Below are 23,947 nucleotides of genomic sequence, written 5' to 3' on the forward strand. Positions count from 1 at the left end.
AGTGTGTGGACCTTGCTCCTTTTAGTTAAGTAATACTGTTTTTTACCACCAGCGTGTAGGTAGTAAATGGACAACAAACATTTGATCAGGTTCACATTCACTGTGGGAGGTGTTCATGGTTTTTCGCATACTCGTATGCTACTACTGCCAGTGTGCACACGTTCACACGTGAATGCTGATGGAGGAGAGGAACATCAAAGTCTCGACTTTAGATAATACGTCTCGTCTTCTCTCTGCTGTTATTATTTTGTAGTGATATCTTGGTTTAACATGTGTTACATACACATGCTACATTTATTTTCACCTCTTAATTATGAATAAAGCCTCCCTTACACTTCCTGAATAGCAGTGAACCTCTCCGCCACTCACACCCGAACACGACGAACACCGTTCATTCACAGCAACACTTGAGAAGTACTACTGCGACGTTGCCGGTTGGAGGGAAGGCTTACCATAGTGGGTACAGGAACTTATTTCCGCAACTGTACCAGGTGCCTTCATAGGATCATGGGGTATCGTTTGGATGACTTTGTGTCGAACCAGTGACTACTTATGCCGTGAACGCCAACTCCGGCTATATGGGCACGTGGCGCGCCTCCCGGACGTCGATCCTACTTACAGGGTTGTTTCTGTACGAGACAACCCTGAGTGGACGCCCTCGTAGCTTGTGGCTTGGGCAAGTCAGCCGATCCTGCCGGGAGGGACTTGGGATGGAATGGGCAGCTGCATGAGAAATTGCTCGGAAGGACCGCCGAGAGTATGGACGGCGAGAGTGAAGCGGGGATCCCCCGGTCGTATGCTCCCACTTAGTTAGTGAGTTAGCAAGGGCATGGTGAGCGATGTGTACCAAATTGTACGCAAATGTATGATTATGTTGTTTCATGAAACATTTCCGTTGTATGCTGGAAAGCAAAATACGAAATCTAGTTGAATTTTTGAGTGAGATATTACTCTGAACACACTCTCTCTCTCTCTCTCTCTCTCTCTCTCTCTCTCTCTCTCTCTCTCTCTCTCTCTCTCTCTCTCGTAACAGGTGAGTGGCACAGACTGACAGGGACAGCGCTTCTATTCCACCGTATCAAGGCTTTCTTCATCAAGAGATTCTTATACACCATTAGAAAGTGGCCTCTCTTCATCACTCAGGTAGACCTACACCCTCTCCTGCACCCTTGTTAAACTTCCCATTAATTTGTTTGTTGCATTAAAAGTATTGAATAAAACCAAATCAGCAACTTTGTCGTATGATCATACAACTTTTCAAGCTTCATATATCTTTATGAAGAAAAGTATTACTTCATTGGATATATCCTGGATATTCACAACAAGCATAAGGATAGCATATTTCATACCTGTATTTTGCTTCTTGAATGAAGATGACTGTGTCCTTGTTCGAGTCCAACATAACAGGTCTGCTAACAGGGTCTGGTACCAGTGGTGGTGACCATCGCCTGTCTGCTGGTGGACGGGAATATTGACTTTTTAACTGCTCAAGAACCCTCACTCCCTCTGACCCTTTCCATCTACGAGAAGACTTTCTCTTTGGTGAATGCCGATGAAAATCTCAAAAACCTTGAACATCAATACGTAAGCCTCTTCGACGACTACCACGAGGTAATTTCAACGTTTTCACCGAGTTAAAACTGACTATTGCACTAGTACTGATTAGTACATATTTAATAACATCGTTCCGATTAGCAAGGGTTGTGCTGCAGTAGCACAACTTTTGACGGCTTGAAATGTCACCATCTTATGTGTAAATTTGTCTCTTATTCCCGAAACAGTTACAAAAAGTGATGATGTGTCTTTTGTAGGTAACGGATACAGAGAACGTAACCGTCAGCCTACTGCAATTCGCTGAGGACAATCTTTCCAAGTACCGTGAACAACAAGTGTTCTCGGTGAGTTTTATATCTCCATGTCCCTGCTTGCGAACAGTGGTATCTGGTGGTTTGATAAGTTAACCCAAACAAAGATTTAACTCCTGCCTGTCTGTACCCAATAAATCCAGGCCAGTTTTCTGGAGAGAGAGGATCATGCAGCCCTCAAGGTATGGGCCCAGACGATCCCCTACCACGCTGTAGGCATCGGCACCACCCTGGTGACGAATGCGCTGCTCCGCCACGCCACCAACTCCACCGGCTACAAATACTCCATTACCACCAGCAACTACCCACTACCCACTAACACGATGGTAAGCTCTTAATATTATAGACTATGATTAAAACATATACATTTTTGCAAAAATATTCTTGAATAGAAATATATCTTAAAAATTGTAGTACAATAGCATCTATACTTTTAAACTTACTGTTATGGTATCTGAAGCACGAAGCTTTTAAGCTATTACCTAGTGACATTGAGTCTCAAAAAGAAGATTGTTCTTATTTACCTACAATATTTATTTTCTTACTAGACCTCGTCTCCATCTATTGCAATCAAAGCCTAAAATATATATATATATATATATATATATATATATATATATATATATATATATATATATATATATATATATATATTTTTTTTTATTCATTGGTATTATCATAATGCATGCTTCGTTGATATCTAAGTAAGGTAACTCACAACATTGTTTTTGGTCTCTGTGTCAACAATATTTACCTCTTTAATTAGCTTTACTTACTTCTGCTTAGGGTCTGCAAATAAACTTCCTTACAAATAATTCTGAAGGTTATATCTTATCAACCAGATCATTTGCCTGATGCCTCTTATCTCCCAACCCTATGCATTGTACATCCACAAGATGGGTATGGATATGACATGAGGCTGTTAATGACATGCAGTACTTACTTATATTACCCCTGGTACTTGCAGTGGCAGTTCACATCAGAATTTTCCGTCAGCGCTGTGATCTACCCAAGTTTGATGTCCCTCGCCCTAGCTTTTCTCTCTGCGTCCTACCTGGTTTTTCCTCTACAGGAGCGAGAAAGCAACAGCAAACAAGTATGAAACACGAATGTTTATGTTTATTTAATAATATTTCCCATCTTTTGTCACCTCTAGCATGTTGGTTCTATGTTAAGCACCTTTCACGCATTTAAGAGTCGGACATAATCATTGCAAGTTGCTGCTCTTGAGGTACTAATACTATACCCTACTCCTAACAATTCCTCTTTACAGCTACGGACTCTAGGCTCTATCTAGGGACTCCTCACGCACTCCTGATATATTTGACATGTTCATTAAATTTTGAGAATCGGTAGTACGAAATATTAACTCCATCGCGTACCTAAGACGTTCGTAACTATTCTTAGCGACTCTTAGCAATAGCAGCTCTCAGCGGATTCTTTTTATCAAAAAACCTTAGTATTTATCCAAGAATCACTGTGTAGGTAGGAGTCGCTAGTTGATAAGAGTAGCAAGGAACCTTCCAGGAATAGGCAAGAGTTTCACAGGAGTGCTCAAAAGTTTCGTTGAATTACAAATGTTAACTTTGAGTTATCTATGAGTTGCTGCAGATATGCCAAGAGCAAGGTAAAAGTGTGGTAAGAGTCACTTGCGAGGTTGCTGGGAGTCGATGACCGTTGATTTTGAGGTACCAGGTAAAAATATATTTAAAAATGGAATTTGTGTTTCGTATCAATCACCAGTCGCCAGGTAGCGCAGAGTGATGGCTTGCCTCAACCCAGGTGACAGTAACTCCCTCCAGGTATCATGCTTCCCGATACGGGGGCCAACCTTTTCCAGCGGTTACACGAACATGTCATCCACTCAAAAAAAATTCCCGAAACTATAAGTCCTCTAATTTCAATTCTTCAATAAATCTCGAACTGGTCATATAAGCTAGCAATTTATCAATCATCATCAAGAGGCCTAAGACTGCTCATATGCTGTCCTGAAGACCATCTATCAACACGAACTCTTGATTTTCTCTAAAAAAAGGATCAAAGATGAGCACCGAGGGGCACCATGATTCAAGCAAGATGGCGCTACTATGAAACACTTGCCTGTGCCATAACTAGCCATCGGCTAGGGCCGATCACCAGAACTCACCAAGGAAGACTACGGGTGCTATAGACGAAACGTAAAAAAAAATGTCACGTTGTTGGCATTTTCACACGATAAAACTACCTTAGCTATAGCAATTTTATGTTATTGAGCACATATGGGAAGCAAATTTCCGAACTGTACTCACTTGCGGCACCAGGGGCGAGAACAATAGCGCGGACACCTTTCAAGGGGTCACTCAACAAACTTCAACACTCCCGCACGAGCGCGCTCAGGCTCAGACCTTTTAAATAAGAGCCTATTGAGAAAACTATGCTTGGGCCCTTCCTCTTCTCTTTTCTTCTCTTCTCTTCTCTTCTCTTCTCTCTCTCTCTCTCTCTCTCTCTCTCTCTCTCTCTCTCTCTCTCTCTCTCTCTCTCTCTCTCTCTCTCTCTCTCTCTCTCTCTCTCTCTCTCTCTAATTAGAGAGAGAGAGAGAGATCTCTCTCTCTCTCTCTCTCTCTCTCTCTCACACACACACACACACACACACACACACACACGGGGTCAGTTTGTTGACCCTTTTTCTTTTTCTTTTTCTTTTTCTTCTCCTTCGCTCCCCATTCCCCCGCCCCTTCCCATTGTTTTCAAGGTACTCATTATTACAAAGAACACTCGTGAAATGTTGTGACATTATACAGACATACAGTGAGTGCAGTGTGTTAGTGGTGCTGGAAGGGTAGTGAGAGCTGTGTCGCCAACACAACACCGAGGACAAGCTCAAGCTCCAGAGGACGAAATCACCCAGCAGCAGAGGAAGGTCAGTTCAGGTGGCAGGCAGTGAGGCAGCCTCGTCACTCAGGTTTGGAGCAAGATGTACGGCACCTTCGTCATCGCTGTGCACTTGTTCCTATGACAACCAACCGGCCAGCAACCACTACCTGTGTCTCACCGGCCCAGGCTTAGCACCTCCTTAATAAGCCTGGGTATCCCTGAGTGACCTCCCAGATACTGCCAACCTGCATCCCTTTGGGACCTGTCACCTGAATCCAGCATCCTACCTAAGGATTAACATCGCACTTAACCTCACCGCCATCTGGAAGAATCCGCCCTTCGTCCCCCTCGGCACCACCACACTGCACTCCATCCCAGGCAGCCCCTCCCATCACCCCTACCTTTCCCAGAGACAAGTCTGACCCCCGTTTTCCATCCCCTTCTTTTTTTGTACTTGTCTCGTTAGCGAAATTTACTTAAATTTATTTCTAAAAATGTAAATTTTCAGCCTGACGGCTGCCGTATTTGAATAAACCGAATATTATTATTATTATTACACACACACACACACACACACACACACACACACACACATATATATATATATATATATATATATATATATATATATATATATATATATATATACATATATATATATATATATATATATTTTTTTTTTTTTTACGTTGTTGCCTATTGCGCCGGTAGGCATCTTCCTGGTGGGGCCTGATGGTCGGCCCAAGGCTTCTTCCTGGGGGCCTGATGGTCGGCCCAGCCTGTTCTGGCGCAGGCGAGTGTTTATAGTGGCGCCATCTTGCACTGGCTCATGCTGCCCCCGGAACTCGTTCTTGATTCGCTTGGACGGCTTCCTCAGAGTCCGGGTTGATGGGTGGTCTTCAGGACAGCATGTGGGTAGTTTTAAGCCACTCGGCGGTGACTGAAAAATCCGAGTGGTAGCGTGAGGATTCGAACCCGCGTCGTCCATCACGCGGCGAATGTGGGTCCAGTACGCTATATATATATATATATATATATATATATATATATATATATATATATATATATATATATATCTATATATATATATATATATATATATATATATATATATATATATATATATATATATATATATATATATATATATATATATATATATATATATATATATATATATATATATATATATATATATATATATATATATATATATATATATATATATATATATATATATATATATATATATATATATCTATATATATATATATATATATATATATATATATATATATATATATATATATATATATATATATATATATATGAAGTATGCATCTTATGTGTGGGGGGCCTCCACTCACACTGCTCTCTTGAACAGAGTAGAGTCAAAGGAATCAGCTCATCAATTCCCCTCTTCATACTGACAGTCTTCTTCCTCTTAAATTCCGCCGCCATGTTTTATCTCTTTCTATCTTCTATCGATATTTTCATGCTGACTGCTTTTCTGAACTTGCTAACTACATGCCTCCCCTCCTCCCGCGGCCCCGCTGCACTCGACTTTCTACTTTAGCTCATCCCTGCACTGTCCAAACCCCTTATGCAAGAGTTAACCAGCATTTTCATTCTTTCATCCCTTACACTGGTAAACTCAGGAACAGTCTTCCTTCGTCTCTATTTATTCCTGCCTACGACTTGAACTCTTTCAAAAGGAGTGTATCAGGACACCTCTCCACCCGAAATTGACCTCTCTTTTGGCCATTTTTCACTTGTCTTTGTTGGAACGGCGATTAGCGGGCTTTTTTTCTTTACACCTTTTTTGGTTGGCCTTGAACTGATTCCTTTGCTGTAAATAATCGTGTATATATATATATTTGTCTATATATATATATATATATATATATATATATATATATATATATATATATATATATATATATATATATATATATATATATATATATATATATATTATACAGTGTTATCCATTAAATTTGTTAGACATTTTATACAATATTTTAATGGCCACTCTCATGAAACTTTGCATTGGCCATGTTGTCTTCAGTATTTACTGAAAGATTGAAAGATTTCTTGACCGCTTCGTTTTGCTTATTTCCGGCAAACAGCTAGGTTTCCAGGCTTCTCTTTAGAAATAAAAGTGGGCTGACAAGGAATTATTCCGCTTCTATTGTGCAGACATCAGTTCCTAGTTACATTCGTAACTACTCTAGTAGGGGCCTCAGCTACTCCTTGCCCCTTATGTCCTTTCGGGTTCGGGAATGCGCAGTGATTCATCTAGTCATAGCGCTGCCCTAGGGAACTCGTAGCAAAGTGTAAGCCTTGCGTAGCTATCAGTAGCGCCCTCCTGACGCACTCATAAAGCGCTGGATTCTTAGCTAAATTGACAAGAATCCTTGAGGAGTTTGTACCCATCACTGTTCTTCGTCTGACTCTTGAATGTGTTGAAGGGGCTTGGATAATCAATACAGTGGGGCCCCGCGAATAGCGTTTTTTTCTAACTAGCGATTTCAAGTAGAGCGATAGGATAGAGACAGTCCCGAGTATCATAACAAACCATTAGAGCCTCTGAATTAACGAAAATATTCCCATTGGCTGGGAAGAATGAGTGGACAAGTTCCGCAAGACGGCCCGAGGAGTACCTACGAGGAGTTGCACAGGAAGGGTAGGCACCTGCCCCTGAGGTTGACCCATTGGCCATACAACATTGTACAACGTTATGTAATAGAGCTAACAAGTTTTGCCAAGATGGCGCCGAACGTCCCATCGAATCGGGCGGGAGAGGGGTGAGTCAGTGTGGGTAAACAAAACCCGGCGTAGTTATAATTGTGGCCAGTGTCACTTCTTCTCCATCTTCTTATCTTCTGTGAATGTTTCGTTCAACGATGATTGCTGTGTCCCGTAAAGGGTAGCTTATAAGAGCTGCTGGGGGAATATCGTTAGGAAGCTGTTGTATGGGAGGCAATACTTGGGCTCAGCTTGCCCTCTGATCCGTTTGGCTTATCCCCTCACCCATAATTCAACTGAGCGCGGGTGTGTGATGTTGCCCCTGTTGCTCTGCTCAACCTAGCAACACTGAGGACTCTTTTGAATTTATTTATCATTAATTGCTGCAATAGGAGAGGAGTAAGTTGCTGATGGAGGCTGCTGCGCAGGAGGGCGGCGATGATAGTGGCGGCGGTGCGGGCGGTGCGAACTCTCGTTAAGCTGAGGCACTACGAACTCCTAACTTCTTTATTCAATAGAGAGCACATTTAATAGCAAGTTTTTTGTCGCCTCTGCCCATTAGTAGTAATCTATATATATATATATATATATATATATATATATATATATATATATATATATATATATATATATATATATATATATATATATATATATATATATATATATATATATATATATATATATATGAAAGTTTGATTGTAAAAAACATATCAAGTAGAGCAAAAAATATTAACTTTTGAGAAGTTTGTCTGTTTTTTATTTTTTTACTATTTAAAGTTTACCTCCCAACTAGTGGTTTCAGAATTTATAGCAACGTCTTTTCAGTCTCTTATGATCGCTAGACACGGGGCCCCACTGTATACAGCAGTGTTTATTTATTTTTATTTTTTCATTAGCAGGAAAGCTTTGGATGGGTTGCAACATTTTTCACTTTAATAATGAGTGTCACTTAACTCGCTTACATGTTTCCTGCTACAGGTGCAAGTGATGACGGGTGCACCTATATGGGCTCTGTGGACTACCAACTTATTGTGGGACATGGCCACATACATGGTGACCATGATCCTCATCCTCATCGCCTTCATGGCCCTCGACCCTCGAGAGTATTTTACCATGGACGCAGCCCCGGGTAAGGCAGAGTACTACCCCTCAGCTTCACCAAGCACAAACCTTACAGACTCAATTAATGCAGCTCTTCATAGTTGTGCCAGTACATCATTATAATTCTGCTCAGGGCACTCTTTCCAATTGTTCATGTATTTTTCTACATTCATATGAATATTAACCCCTTCCCTGTCCTCCTCAGGCGCTCTGGTGCTGCTGCTATTGGTGTACGGCTGGAGCAGTATCCCTTTCGCCTACTTGTTTAGCTTCCCCTTCCAGACGGCTGCTGCAGGATTTGCCGTTCTCACTTTCATTTGCCTCGTGGCAGGTAGGAGATTTTCATCATGTTTTTGAATTTATTGTCCTGACGTACACAAAGAAGATGTTGAGAAGGTTGCCTGTCGAACCTAAACACTTGTTTGCCCTCGTCGACTCAGGTGAGTTGATGGTAGCCGTAGTGGCGGGGCTGAGACTCGCTAAGAACCCGTCCCTTGATCTGGCTAGCAACATCATACACTGGATCACGTCTCTCATCCCTTCATACCCAGTTGCTGATGTAAGTTTTTATTTATATATATTTTTTTTTTTCAGAAAAGTATTGCTCCCGAATAGAGTACATAGGAGTGGCCAAAAAGAGAGGTCAATTTCGGGAGGAGAGGTGTCCTGATACCCTCCTCTTGAAAGAGTTCAAGTCGTAGGCAGGAGGAAATACAGATGAAGGAAGATTGTTCCAGAGTTTACCAGCGTGAGGGATGAAAGAGTAAAGATGCTGGTTAACTCTTGCATAAGGGGTTTGGACACTATAGGGATGAGCTTGATTAGAAAGTCGTGTGAGGCGAGGCCGCGGGAGGGGGGGAGGCATGCAGTTAGCAAGTTCAGAAGAGCAGTTAGCGTGAAAATATCGATAGAAGATAGAAAGAGAGGCAATATCGCGACGGAATTTAAGAGGTAAAAGACTATCAGTAAGAGGAGAGCTGATGAGACGAAGAGCCTGACTCCACTCTGTCCAATAGAGCTGTGTGAGTGGAGCCCCCCCACACGTGAGATGCATACTCCATACGAGGGCGGACAAGGCCCCTGCATATGGATAGCAATTGTGCGGGGAAGAAGAACTGGCCGAGACGATACAGAACGCCCGGCCTCGAGGAAGGTGATTTAGTGAGAGAGGAGATGTGAATTTTCCAGTTAAGATTTTGAGTTAAGGATAGACCGAGGATATTTAGTGTTGAAGAAGGTGACAGCTGAGTGTTGTCGAAGAATAGGGGATAGGTGTTTGGAAGATTGTGTCGAGTTGATAGATGGCGAACTTGAATTTTTGAGGCATTGAAGGACACAAGGTTCCTTCTACCCCAATCGGAAATGATAGCAAGGTCTAAGGTTAAGCGTTCTGCAGCCTCCAGTCTGGAGCCATGTGCTTCCTATTGGGATAGTCTTCTATTGAAAGAAGTTGAATAATGCAGAGTGGAATCGTCGGCGTATGAGTGGACAGGACAGTTTGTTATAGAAAGATCATCATTGATGAATAACAGGAAGAGAGTGGGTGATAGGACAGACCCCTGTGGAACACCACTGTTAATAGGTTTAGGGGAAGAACAGTGACCGTCTACCACCGCAGAGATAGAACGGCCGGAGAGGAAACTGGAGATAAAGGAACAGAGAGAGGGATATAATCCGAAAGAGGGCAGTTTAGAAACCAAAGACTTGTGCCAAACTCTATCGAAGGCTTTCGATATGTCTTGCGCAACAGAGAAAGTTTCACCGAAACGGCTAAGAGAGGATGACCAAGATTCAGTTAAGAGAGCAAGAAGATCGCCAGTAGAACACCCCTTGCGGAATCCATACTGGCGATCAGATAGAAGGTTAGAAGTGGAAAGGTGCTTTTGAATCTTCCGGTTAAGGATTGATTCAAAAGCTTTAGATAGACAAGAAAGTAAAGCTATAGGACGGTAGTTTGAGGGATTGGAACGGTCACCCTTCTTAGGCACAGGCTGTACAAAGGCGTACTTCCAACAGGAAGGAAAGGTAGATGTTGATAGGCAGAGACGAAAGAGTTTGACCAGGCAGGGTGTCAGCACGGAAGCACAGTTTTTTAAGGACAATAGGAGGCACTCCATCAGGTCCATAAGCCTTCTGAGAGTTGAGACCAGAGAGGGCATAGCAAACATCATTATTGATAATTTTAATAATAGGCAAACAGAAGTTAGAGGGGGAATGAGTAGGAGGAATATGCCCAGAATCGTCCAAGGTGGAGTTCTTATCGAAAGTTTGAGCGAAGAGTTCAGCCTTAGAGATAGATGAGACGGCAGTGCTGCCGTCAAGGTTAAGGAGAGGAAGGAAAGAAGAAGTGAAATTGGAGGAAATATTTTTGGATAGATGCCAGAAGTCACGGGAAGAATTAGAGAAAGCAAGGTTTTGGTATTTTCTATTGATGAAGGAGTTTCTGGTAAGACGGAGAATAGATTTGGCACGATTCCGAGCAGAAATATATAGATCATGGTTAGTAGGAGTGCGAATTAAGGCTCTGGTACCTTTTGTGAGCTGCCTTTCTATCTTTAATAGCACGAGAACAAGCATGATTAAACCAAGGCTTTTTAGCATGAGGAGTAGAGAAAGGACGTGGAATGTATGCCTCCATTCCAGAGACCGTTGTTAGTATTGCTTTCCACTGTAGTTAGAAAAACACCACTCACAGGGTCCTCCTGTATATTCAACTGTTCTGTTGCCCATTCCTTGAAACTTCCATAGCTGTTGTGGTGAGGCACGCTATAGAAGTCTCTGTTTGTTGGTATCCATACACTCCGTCCTTTCGCAATCTAGTGATCTTGGTCTCTTACACCTTCTTTCTCGAACATGCAATCACCCTGTGATCCTAACTTATTTTCTCTTTATCTCTTCGATTGGCCAATCTAAATGTTGGTGATGTATTTTATTGCTTTTGCTAATCTGCAAAAATTTTCCTCCCCTCTCTCCCTCATCAAATGTGCAAGATCTTCCCTTAATTTATATTTTATCTACCAATAATCCTGTTGATACTAGAAACCCTTTTCAAATAGCTCGTCTCGACTGCCTGGATCCTGAATCTCTGACTTACAGTGCAAATCCATGTCTAACTTGCATACGTCAGTGTTGGAGCTACTTTGAAATTACTTACTGTCATTGCAACTCAATACTAACTGCCCTTCCTGTCATCATTCGTCTGTAGGATCTCACTAATTTCCTTCTTTTTCTGTCTCTCTCATGTCTCTTCTTCCATGTCGTCATGTTGACACAAAGCCAAACCTAGATACACATATTATTAAATTTATTTAATTTTCTGTCCATTTAACTTTTTTTTACTCAGTTTTGACTCTTCAATTTCTTCACACTTTTTCCATCTCTTGCATACAATTTACGTTTTTGTCTCGTACAAACTGTGAAAAACTCATAAGACAACATTTGATAATCTTTGATGTTCCCTGTACCGTGTTATCTGCAGTTATCAATGTAATCACCTCCCATTTATCACCATTTGCTCACAGTTACACTCCTTCATATATTTTTGCTCTTATAATGCTATACTTAACAAATTGAATAGACATGGTGGCATAGAACACATGTATCTAACGCTTGCATATATTTGAGTTTTCATCCAATTTTCAATCACCTTATCAAAATGAGTAACGCAGCGCACTGAACCACCTCGAGCAGTTTCCGTTTTTCCCTTTTTGTGAATAATCCTCTCCATTGGAGGTGTCAAACCCCAAGGGCGGCATGACACACCCTTCACCTACTTCTCCCATACACATGCTTGCCGCATGTGGCGTCCGTGTAAGGCTGAGAGACATGAGTCCTGGAGGTTGAGCGATGCCGTAGTCGTGTGCTGCGGCTAGCAACACACGTGTTTGGTCCCTTTTTCAGGCCACGCCGGGTGACCTCTCTTGGGTTGGAGAGGTCAATCGGCTACTCCCCGTGACCATGAGCCAAGTCGTCACCACCGAGTTGGGTAGTGGCTACGTAAAGTCTCCTGTTACCCCTGGGGCTGTTGGGCTTATAGGCCCAACAACGATCAGACTCCCCTTTTAGGGCTCCCTGGTGGGTGGGAGCATAGGATAGTGAATTCTCAAGACATGTATATGGCATCCAGTACTCTAACAAGTCTGGGGTAGGGGGTCAGAGAGCACCACCAATCACACCCATCTTCTTTTCTTCGGGACCGCCAGGGTGGTTTTGTACCCTTCTCTTTCCTGTATTTAATATTTTTATTTTTCTTGTTTGCGGGGCACTGGCACTAAAACCACTCTGCTATCACTTATTAATCACTCCATAAATTACCTTACAGTCTTGTATCCTCTGTAGCGTGATCCGACTTCCAAGTTGTTATATGAGACTAGAGTTCGGGAATCAACAAGGGAAAAATATATCTTACATTTATTTAAAATTAATCAAAGTAATTGCCTTACTCAACATTTTACGCTCATTTTCAATCATAACATTATGGCTCGTTCAGCAATGGATACGGCGTACGACCAACGACACGTCGCGAACATAATACTCAAGCTAAAAAATACACTAACAATTTTCACCTATAATCCACTAAAACTCACAAAAAATCTAGTCATACAACACGCCGTAGTTTCCATTTTCTGCTTAACATCACAGCAAAATAAACACAATACTCTCCTCACAAATCCTACCTACACCTTCTTACACTATAATCTCCAGGACGAAAAATCACAATCACGATATTGCACTTTAGATTCTCGTATTTCTACTTACAAATAAAAATACTACAGCCATTGAGCTGAATGAGTATCTGCTTGAAGCAGGAGCGAGGCTCGTTCTGCCTGCATCAACCATATCTAGCTTACACCTCTGCTCCGTTTGGGCTGGTCTAATAACACTTGTGACACCTATTTTTTTCTTCCTCTCCACAACCATTGGCTCAATTTGGTTTGTTAGTGACCACCCATAAGATTTACTTTTCTTCTATTCGTTATTCTCTCGGAGAACACACCCACTGTTCAGTTATATACTGTGAGGACACATTTTCTGTCTTGTTATTCGCTTTTATGTTAGGTTGCCACACCCATTTCCGTGGTTCAAAGTCTCTGAATGGTTACTGCTTTTTCTCACTTTTCTGAGTCCGCCTACTGGGCATCTGTACCCTCTTGTTTATAAACACATCGATATCTGCTTTCCCTTTTAATCAAACGACCTTGGATCTTCCTTCCGAGCTCTGAAGAAGCACCGCTCCAGATCCACATCTCAGACGAACATAAGAACATAAGAACATAAGAACGCAGGAGTCTGCAAGAGGCCGGTAGGCCTGTACGAGGCAGCTCCTTGACCCTAAGCTCCCGTGTATCTAACCCCACCTAATATCGCTGTCCATGAATTTATCTAGTCTATTTTTGAATGTGACAATTGTATTGGCACTCACCACATGACTGCTAAGCCTATTCCACTCATCCACCACCCTATTAGTAAACCAATTTTTGCCTATGTCCCTGTTGAATCTGAATTTATCCAGTTTAAACCCGTTACTTCGTGTCCTACCCGGTTCTCTTACCAACAAAACCTTATGAATGTCTCCCTTATTAAAGCCCTTCATCCATTTATAAACCTCGATCATGTCTCCACGCACCCTTCGCCTTTCTAGAGAATGCAAGTTTAACTGTTTGAGTCTTTCCTCGTATGGCAAGTTTCTCAACCCCTGAATCATCTTAGTCATCCTCCTCTGCACCGATTCTAACATTTTGATATCCATTCTATAGTAGGGTGACCAGAACTGAACTGCATAGTCAAGATGAGGTCTAACTAATGCTAAATATAGTTTGAGGAAGACGAGTGCTCTCCGAATGGCTGATGGGCAGATACAGTAAGCCCTCGCTTTTACGGACCTTGTTATAACGAACTGCGGCTTCTTCCGTGCCTCACCTTTCATTTAATATAACGAGCAAACTTCATTACATATCGACATTGTCGGAAATAGCGAAATTTCAGCTCATATAACGATCAAAGTTGGTCATATGAGAAAAGCTCGGATCCCTCGAATATGATGGATTTTCTGGTATAATGTCACCATCATCTCCCAATTTATTCGTTTCAGCAAAGGCTTTGCTATAGCATCAGATGCGGATGGGTACCAGGCTCGGTGGTCCGCGGACAGCTCCCTCTAGGAGTCTAGATGGTTTGTAGATGGTGGCTGCTGATCCACCAATAGACGAAACTCCACCCCCTCGTGACTATGAGGAAGTTGATCTGGGATCTGTAATGTCAGCGCGGAGACGCTGAAAGTTGGGGATGAAGTCAAGATTCATGGGTTACATGCAGCGCTGTATGCTTCGTGGCAGTACGGTGTCATTCCTCCTGACTGGAAAAGGGGGTGATTATCCATATCTCGAAAGGGAAAGGGAACGACCGGACTGAAACGGTTACTATGGTATTATAATGCTTAGTGTACTAGGCATAGGGCTCGCTCATCTGCTGCTGATACGAATTCGACCTCATCTGCTGAAGTTTTATTGACCTACGTAATCTGAATTCACGTGCGGTAAGTCAAAAATTGACATATCTTAAAACTTCCCGTCCTTGTTGAGTGAGATAGGAGCGCATCCTTGCTCCATCACTTTTCAACACTTTCATTAACTGGGCATTAGGCAAAGTCGCTGACCAAAGTTTTTGCGGGTATCTGTCGGCACTATCAAGGCAACTGCCCTTGTTCTTGATGATGCTGTAGGTACTTCTCGCTGAATTACTGAAGATTTTGATGATGGTTCTCAGTGCTGTCTGAGGAGGCGAAGCCATTGGGACTAAAGGTCTCCTTGGGCAAAACCAAGCAAGGTCCAGTCATTATAAGGCTTGTTGGATGAATCTGTTCAGTCTGTTCATTTTATTTATTTATTTATTTATTTATTTATTTTTACGTTCGGCTTGTTGCATCGGTAGACTGTCTTGATGGGACCTGCTGGTCAGGCCGACCAGCAGGTCCCACCGTTTGTGGTGCAGGCAAATGTTCGTAGTGGTGTCATCTTGTTTGACTGAAGCTGCCCCCCGGAACTCATATATGCTCCATTGTAGAGAGTTTCGCTAGAGTCCGAGTTGATAGGTGGTTTTCAGGACAGAAAGTAGGTATTTTAAAGCCACTCAGCAATGATTGAAAATTGTCAGCTTGTAGCTGCGGGCGGGACTTGAACCATTGCCGTTTCGATTTAGAGAAGGCCTGACACTTCAAATTATGAGTCATCCAAGTTTGGTCAAGTGTGTCCCGCGCTCCCCAACCACTGTTATTTTTTGTGTGTTTTAATGCATAATTTTGTGTTTAAATATTTTTCTGTGATAAATAAAGGTTTCCAAAATTAATATCTTATAAACATAATCAAATTAGACATATAAAAGAGGAAATAAATAAGATATAGTATAAGGAAAGGGAGGAATATTCGCATAAAAAATCATATAAATATATCGACAGTCGTAGCTGGGTACTCCTATTAGTTTGACTTGTCACCGTTTCTAAACATCTCTTTTTTTGACATTCATAACGCTGTCGTTACAATTACTATATTCAACAAGCCGATCCTCCATCCCTATACTTGGCAACTCAGTCACCTGCTATCTGGCAACTACAAGTGAGGGGGAGGGCTGCTGCAACCCTGTTTTAGTGAATACTATTAACAAAAGGGCATAGAGAAGTAAAGTCAGGGGAAGAAAAGAACAGAAAAACAGCTAGGTTCAGGGTGAAATGTATAAGTGTGCACTGTGAAGTGACTCAGTGCATGGTGTGAAGTGCAGAAGTGTTGAGGAGGAGGACATAAGAAGCGACACAAAGCGGAACAGGTCAAAAGAAGAAGAAGAAGAAGAAGAAGGAGATACCGTAATCAGGAAGTGAAAAGTGTAATAGTGGAAACTAACAAAAGGGCATAGAAAAGAAAAGTCAGGGGAAGAAAAGAACAGAAAAACACCTACGTTCAGGGCGAAGTGTATAAGTGTGCACTTAGGCCGTTAAAGTGCATGGTGTGAAATATAGAAGTGTTGAGAAGGAGGACATAAGAAATAGTAGTTGCCAGATAACAGGTGACTGAGTTGCCTAGTATAGGGATGGAGGATCGGCTTGTTGAATATAGTAATTGTAACGACAGCGTTATGAATGTCAAAAAAGAGATTTTTAGAAACGGTGACAAGTCAAACTAATAGGAGTACCCAGCTACGACTGTCAATGTATTTATATGATTTTTTATGTGAATATTTCTCCCTCTCCTTATACTATATCTTATTTATTTCCCCTTTTTTGTTTAATTTGATTATGTTTATAAGATATAAGATATGGGTAGGCGGTGGCCGAAGTGATAGCGTACTGAACCCACATTCGCCGCGTGATGGACGACGCGGGTTCGAATCCTCACGCTACCACTCGGATTTTTCGGTCAACGCCGAGTGGCTTAAAACTACCCACATGCTGTCCTGAAGACCACCCATCAACCCGGACTCTAGAGGAAGCCGTCCAAGCGAATCAAGAACGAGTTCCGGGGGGGCAGCATGAGCCAATGCAAGATGGCGCCACTATAAACACTCGCCTGCGCCAGAACGGGCTGGGCCGACCATCAGGCCCCACCTGGAAGAAGACTTGGGCCGACCATCAGGCCCCACCGGGAAGATGCCTACCGGCGCAATAGGCAACAACGTAAAAAAAAAAAAAATAATAATAATAATTTTGGAAAACCTTTATTTATCACAAAAAAATATATTTAACACAAAAATATGCATTAAAACACACAAAAAATAACATTTTAGTTGGGGAGCGCGGGACACACTCGACTGAACTTGGATGACTCATCGCCAAAGAATCCAGCAAGCTGTCAGGCCTTCTCTAAATCGAAACGGCAATGCTTGAACCTGGGTCCTCCAGGACAGCACGCCCGCACGCTGACCACTCGGCCACCGCTTCCCTGATCAGCTACCGTCTCCCTGGTATTCCATGTGGTGAGGACATTGAGGTCACCAATAGTCTAACATACCTTGGTAGCATAGTGCATAACAATGGTGGGTTTTGCCAGGAAGTCACTCGACGGATTGGCCTGGCCCACAGTATTAAAGATTCACTCAACAAGAGTATATGGCGTTGTCAGTATCAGTACCACATGACTTCCCATCCCGATCCAGATTAATTTCTGTGTTTGTCACTGAAACTTCCCATTTTCTGTGAACTCTTAGGAGAGCACGGGCCATCCCTTTTCTTGTTACCCTTTTTGGAGACGACAGAATCACAGTAGAGGATGCCCACCGATGTGCCACCAGTGTACCGCCCTTATTTCTACTACACTGTATTTTACCACACACGAACACAGCGTGTAACGAAACAAAAGATAAATTAATCCAGACAAGGAAAGGCTTTGCCGGCGCCGGGGATCGAACTCGCGACAAGTGAGACGGGAAAGCCATTCCTTATTCAGTCGGCCAAAGAGGTACCCCACTCGCTGAGTGAGATATGGGAGGCTCGCCCATCAGGCGTGTCTCAGCACCACATGACCATGTCGAACCAGCGACTATTTTGTGAAAGTGAATGGAGAGCTGTTACCAGCTTATCCGTGAACGCCAACTCCAGTCGTAAGGGCATGTGGCATGCTTTCCGTTTCTGTACAAAAGAGCGTGAATGAAGGAGGCCAAGGGGACACCTACGTATCTCAGGATGGGGAAAATCGATCGATCCTGGAAGGGTGTTGGAATGGGAAGACAAACTGCATGGAGACTTGTCCGGGTTGACCATCAGGGGTGGAGTCTGCTGGTGAGTGAAGCGACGAGCCCCCCTGGTGTATGCTCCTCGTTAGTTAGTTATGTAGTTAGTTAGTTCACACAGGTATTTGCATCTATAGTTTTCACTATATCTAACGAGTTTTTACTCCATGCTTTTTTAACACCCCCTATATTTCAAAACGTACACTGCTGAGTGCCGCGACTCGAACCCAAGCCTTCATAATGAAGCTGTGGTAGCATACCAAATGAAACACTGATGAGCTAGGAGGTCCACCCTCTCAGTTGTGTATATTTAGCATTTCTTACTGAGTTATTGCAGTTCATCTGATGTATAGAAAGAGCATACCCTTCCGAATTGACTAAAAGTCTGCCCACTGGCTACAGAATCTGGCACATCTATTTTTTTTCTAAACTACTCTCCAGCAAATTCTGTTAATCTCTCTGTACTTATATCTCTTGCTTTCTTTCAGACCAATCTATTTCTGTCGTGGTAGACAGTCTCTGTTCTACTCCTAAACATATTAACAGTGGTGTTCTGCAGGGCTCTATTCTATCTCCCACTCTCTTTCTATTGTTCATTAATCATATTCTTCCCATAACAAAGTGTTCTATCCACGCATACGCCACTGACTCCGCCCGGCACTTAACTTCTTTTTAATAGAAGACCCTCTCAACAGAAATTACATGACTCGAGGGTAGATGCTACAGAACGTTTGACCTCCGACCTTGCCATCATTTCTGAACGGGGAAGCAGTTTAGTGTTCTTCAATGCCTCAGAAACTCAATTTCTCCACCTGTCAACTATAGTATAGACAAAATCTTCTAAACACCTACCCCCTATTCTTCGATTATACTTTGATGTCCCCTTCTTCTACAATAAATATTCTCGGTCAATTCTTAACTCAAAATCTTAACTGGAAACTTCATATCTCCTGTTTTGCTAAATCAATTTCCTTGAAGTTAAGCGTCCTGTATCGTCTCCACAAGTTTTTCCCCCTCCCAGGAGCTGTCAATATTATAAATAAGGCCTTGTCCGCCTTCGTATGGAGTGCGCGTCACGTGTGGGGTAGGGCTTCACTCACATAGCCCTTTTGGACAGATTGGAGTCTCGTTCTTCCTCTCATTAACGCCCCTTCTCTTGCTGACAGTCTTCTACCTCTCAAACTCCGCCGCAGTGTTGCCTGTCTTTGTATCTTCAATTGATATTTTTATTCTGACTGCTTTTCTGAACTTGCTGCATCCCTTCACCCCTCCCACGGGCCCGTTGTAGACAACTTTCAGCTCTTGTTCATCCTAATCCAAATCCCTTATGCAAGTGTTAACCAGCATCTTCATTCCTTTATTCCAATCACGGAAACCTTTGAAAGAGTCGTCCTTTGTCTGTGTCTCCTCCTGCATACGGCTTGAACTATCTCAAGAGGGGCTTATCAAAACACCTCTCCATCCGAAATTGATCTCTTCTAGCCACTCTTTTTGTTTGATATTGCAGGAGCAGGGCCTAGCGGGCTTCTTTTGTGTTTTCTTTGTTTACTGCCGTTGAGCTGCTTCCTTTACCGTAAAAACAACAACTTTCACCTCGGATAGACCTCATTGTTGCGATACTGCCATTGTGCACAGTTTTCACTATTCTTAAGTATATCCATAACTATAAGTATGGATTCCCAACACAATTCCCCCTCCTCAATTTCCCTCACAAAACATGTATTCCACAGGGCTTTAGTAAGATCGTCAAGACGAGTGTACACAACATCAAATGTGACAGATTTGACGGTGAATCAACGGACGAGCTATGCATGATCCTCTTCGACAGCCAGCCAGACAGCGAATTTTTGCAGTGTTGTCGTCAGTATAATATATGTTTACAAGCACACTTTTACCACAGAAGACAATGGGGATTCTTATATCCTTTAGCACTGTCATCTCATTTTGCCACTCTGTGTCATGTCAGTTATTGTATGTTATACTTTAGCCATAGTATTTTGAGAACTAAATTTTTTATTACAGGCTACATTCGTGTGATTTGGTCATCATTACACTGCCGTGAGAAGTAATTTGATTCCCTCCACAGTGAACCCGCCCGCTGCTCCACTGTGCAAGAATTCTTCGACTGGGATATGCTTCGAAACTCAGTCATACTTTGCAATGGGTGATTCTGGGCTGGGCATTACCTTGCTGTCGCTCTTCGTTGACGGTCTCATCTTCTTTGCTGTGATCGCCCTCATCGAGGCAGGCGTCGGAAGAAAGTTTATGTGTGTTTTCAATTACCACCCATTTAGAAACTTGATACAAATGTTCATTCTCACAAGATTAAGAGAGGGTTTCGTATGGATCATTTTGATGGTTGTGTATATATATATATATATATATATATATATATATATATATATATATATATATATATATATATATATATATATATATATATATATATATATATATATATATATATATATATATATATATATATATATATATATATATATATATATATATATATATATATATATATATATATATATATATATATATATATATATATATATATATATATATATATATATATATATATATATATATATATATATATATATATATATATATATATATATATATATATATATATATATATATATATATATATATATATATATATATATATATATATATATATATATATATATATATATATATATATACAGAGAGAGAGAGAGAGAGAGAGAGAGAGAGAGAGAGAGAGAGAGAGAGAGAGAGAGAGAGAGAGAGAGAGAGAGAGAGAGAGAGAGAGAGAGAGAGAGAGAGAGAGAGAGAGAGTACTCATTGCTGAAGGGAGAATGATAAGTTAATTTCTTAACTAGCTTTATTTTAATTATAATTTAGAAGACTTTGTAATGATGCATATTTAATTAAGCTTTTGTACGATAGATACTGTAGATCAGTTTCAAATGTGTGCTTCATCTAACTGTGCCAGGTTTACCTGAACAAAGTGACACCAAAGTGCCCGATGCGTATCACATAATATATTCACACATTTATTTATTTTCAAAACAGGCAATGGTTCCGCTCCCTCAGTGTTTTTCACCGTCCACTGCTGCTGCAGTCTTTCCAAGATGTTGCACTAGACGATGATGTTGTGGCTCAGGCAAACTTGGTTGGCTCTCTGATGCACGAAGTGAAAGGGGACGTGAAGCTCACGGAAGCTTCCCAGGACACGACATTGTTGGTGCATAACCTAACCAAGAGGTATCCCGGGTGTCTCATACACGCCGTCAAAGACATCAGCTTTCGTGTTGGTCGGGGGGAGTGTCTCGGTTTGCTGGGGGTCAACGGTGCTGGCAAGACGTCTACCTTTAAGATGCTGACAGGCGACGAAATTGTCACTGCGGGAGATGCCAAAATAGGCAGTCTGTCTCTTACCCACAATAGGAGAGAGGTAATACAGGAAGCACTGTCATATAACGAGAAGGATCATGAACTTAAATAATTCTGGTGTTTTGTTTTACCAAATACGACAATTTCTTGTATTTCATGAACTTAAACGTGGCGTCATTTTCCTTACAGTTTTTGCAACAAATCGGCTACTGCCCTCAGTTCGACGCACTCATGGGAGATTTGACGGGGATAGAGATGCTGCAGCTGATGGGTCGTTTAAGAGGGATGAAAGAAAGCCAACTGAAGAAAACTATTCCATCCTTGGTAGATCACGTTGGGCTAACAGAGTGCGCGCAGCGGCCCTCCTCCACCTATTCCGGTGGCAACCGCCGCAAGCTGTCCACAGCCATGGCCCTGATCGGGGAGCCCGCTCTGGTGTTCCTGGACGAGCCCACCTCCGGTGTGGACCCCGTCTCCCGCCGCCGTGTATGGGGGGCCGTCAGCCAGGCGGTGGCCGGCGGGCAAAGTGTGCTGCTCACCAGTCACTCTATGGAGGAGTGCGAGGCGCTCTGTTCCCGCATCATTATCATGTCGCGCGGGACGCTGCGCTGCGTCGGCACCTCGGGCCACCTCAAGGCCAAATTCGGTCAAGGCTACAGCCTGCAGGTCAAACTGAAGACACACGGTTTTGACAAGACAAACAAAGAAGAAGATGATCGCCTCTATAATATGAAAGTGGAAGAACTGAAAGGCGCAATCCACCATCACTTGCCGGGATCTACACTCACCGACCAACACAAGGTAAGCATTTCTAATGCACTGCGACATAATAAGTGTACAAGCAGAATACATTTAAAGAATTTTCAGCTATTATTAATTTCAAACAGTTCTCTGGTTTCATTGATTCATCAAAAGATATTGTTCGGCAGGGCATGCTGGCCTACCGTGTGCCGAGCACCGTCACCTGGGGCACCCTGTTCACCGTGATGGAGGCGCTCAAGACTGGCAAGGACCCGATGAACCCCAACGATGAGGCTCCGTCACCTACGGTCTCACTGCCCATCGTGGAAGTGTACGCTGCTTCAGACACGTCACTAGAGCAAGTGTTTTTGTCTTTTGCAAGAGAAGCCGCAGAAGGGGATGTCCCGGGCAATGACGTCCCAAAGGCTGTCACGACTATGGTCACGAAACTTTAGCAGTGGTGGGAGCAGGACGCTGAACATCAGGATTAGATTTTAACCCCGTGGCTGCTGTGAATGTTAGAATATAGGCTTACATATTTTTTTGTTTGTTTATTTGTTAATGAAGGAGTCAAATTGATAGTTATTTATTTTTTCGTTAATTTGGGAGTCGAGTAGCTTTTAAACACAGGTATTGACATATATGATATTTGTATGTCAGGCATTTGTCTAGATGTCGACAATAAATAGCCCTTCATATCATAATTACTTTCACGCAAAAATAAAACTAGTTATCAACAAGTGAGGTTGAGGAGCGAGGCACTCCCTCCGACAACAGATGTCTCTAAAGGCCCTAGAGGTCGTGTTTTTATTTTGTTTTGTCAAAATGGACGAACGCAGTACAGTGATTTTATCTGTAGAAACAAAACTGATTAGTTGTAGCATGATGGACTGAAAGCAGATGTGATGCGTTACCGCCAACATTTCAAGACCTCATCACGTCAACCTTGCCTATCTGTGGCGTAAAACAAGCGGCAAATGAGCATGAACTCGGTAGCTATCACTTATTTTTTTTATTACTGATACTTGAAGAAACTTCAGGATGATAGAAATATGTATTTATATAGCAAATAGACAGAATAACACAAACACACACCCACCCACCCGGCAAGATGGCGCCACTATAAACACTCGCCTGCGCCAGAACGGGCTGGGCCGACCATCAGGCCCCACCTGGAAGAAGCCTTGGGCCGACCATCAGGCCCCACCGGGAAGATGCCTACCGGCGCAATAGGCAACAACGTAAAACACACACACACACACACACACACACACACACACACACACACACACACACACACATATATATATATATATATATATATATATATATATATATATATATAGATATATATATATATATATATATATATATATATATATATATAGTGGAACCTCGGTTCACGAATTTAATTCGTTCCTGAAGGACATTCGTCACCCGAAATGTTCGTAAGCCGAAGCTGTTTTCCCCATAGGAATCAGTGTAAAATTGATTGATCCGTTCCTGGACCCCAAATAATTGCTTATTTATACTTT

General features: G+C 42.2%; 1 protein-coding gene across 1 annotated transcript in view; it reads left to right on the plus strand.

Moving 5' to 3' along the window:
• The window catches only part of LOC127003900 (phospholipid-transporting ATPase ABCA3-like), a 62,294-nt gene extending 39,184 nt beyond the window's left edge, over positions 1–23,110 (plus strand). Inside the window, exons 14-26 of the mRNA XM_050871005.1 lie at positions 1,034–1,143; positions 1,420–1,611; positions 1,812–1,898; positions 2,009–2,191; positions 2,833–2,961; positions 8,448–8,598; positions 8,776–8,901; positions 9,011–9,129; positions 20,015–20,144; positions 20,371–20,551; positions 21,351–21,732; positions 21,861–22,472; positions 22,601–23,110. Coding sequence (XP_050726962.1) covers positions 1,034–1,143; positions 1,420–1,611; positions 1,812–1,898; positions 2,009–2,191; positions 2,833–2,961; positions 8,448–8,598; positions 8,776–8,901; positions 9,011–9,129; positions 20,015–20,144; positions 20,371–20,551; positions 21,351–21,732; positions 21,861–22,472; positions 22,601–22,867 — 2,669 coding nt within the window. The 3' untranslated portion in view covers positions 22,868–23,110. The remainder of the gene's footprint in view (positions 1–1,033; positions 1,144–1,419; positions 1,612–1,811; positions 1,899–2,008; positions 2,192–2,832; positions 2,962–8,447; positions 8,599–8,775; positions 8,902–9,010; positions 9,130–20,014; positions 20,145–20,370; positions 20,552–21,350; positions 21,733–21,860; positions 22,473–22,600) is intronic.
• Positions 23,111–23,947: the final 837 nt, after the last annotated feature.

This window comes from Eriocheir sinensis, chromosome 26 (assembly GCF_024679095.1).
Source record: "Eriocheir sinensis breed Jianghai 21 chromosome 26, ASM2467909v1, whole genome shotgun sequence".
Taxonomy (NCBI): domain Eukaryota; kingdom Metazoa; phylum Arthropoda; class Malacostraca; order Decapoda; family Varunidae; genus Eriocheir; species Eriocheir sinensis.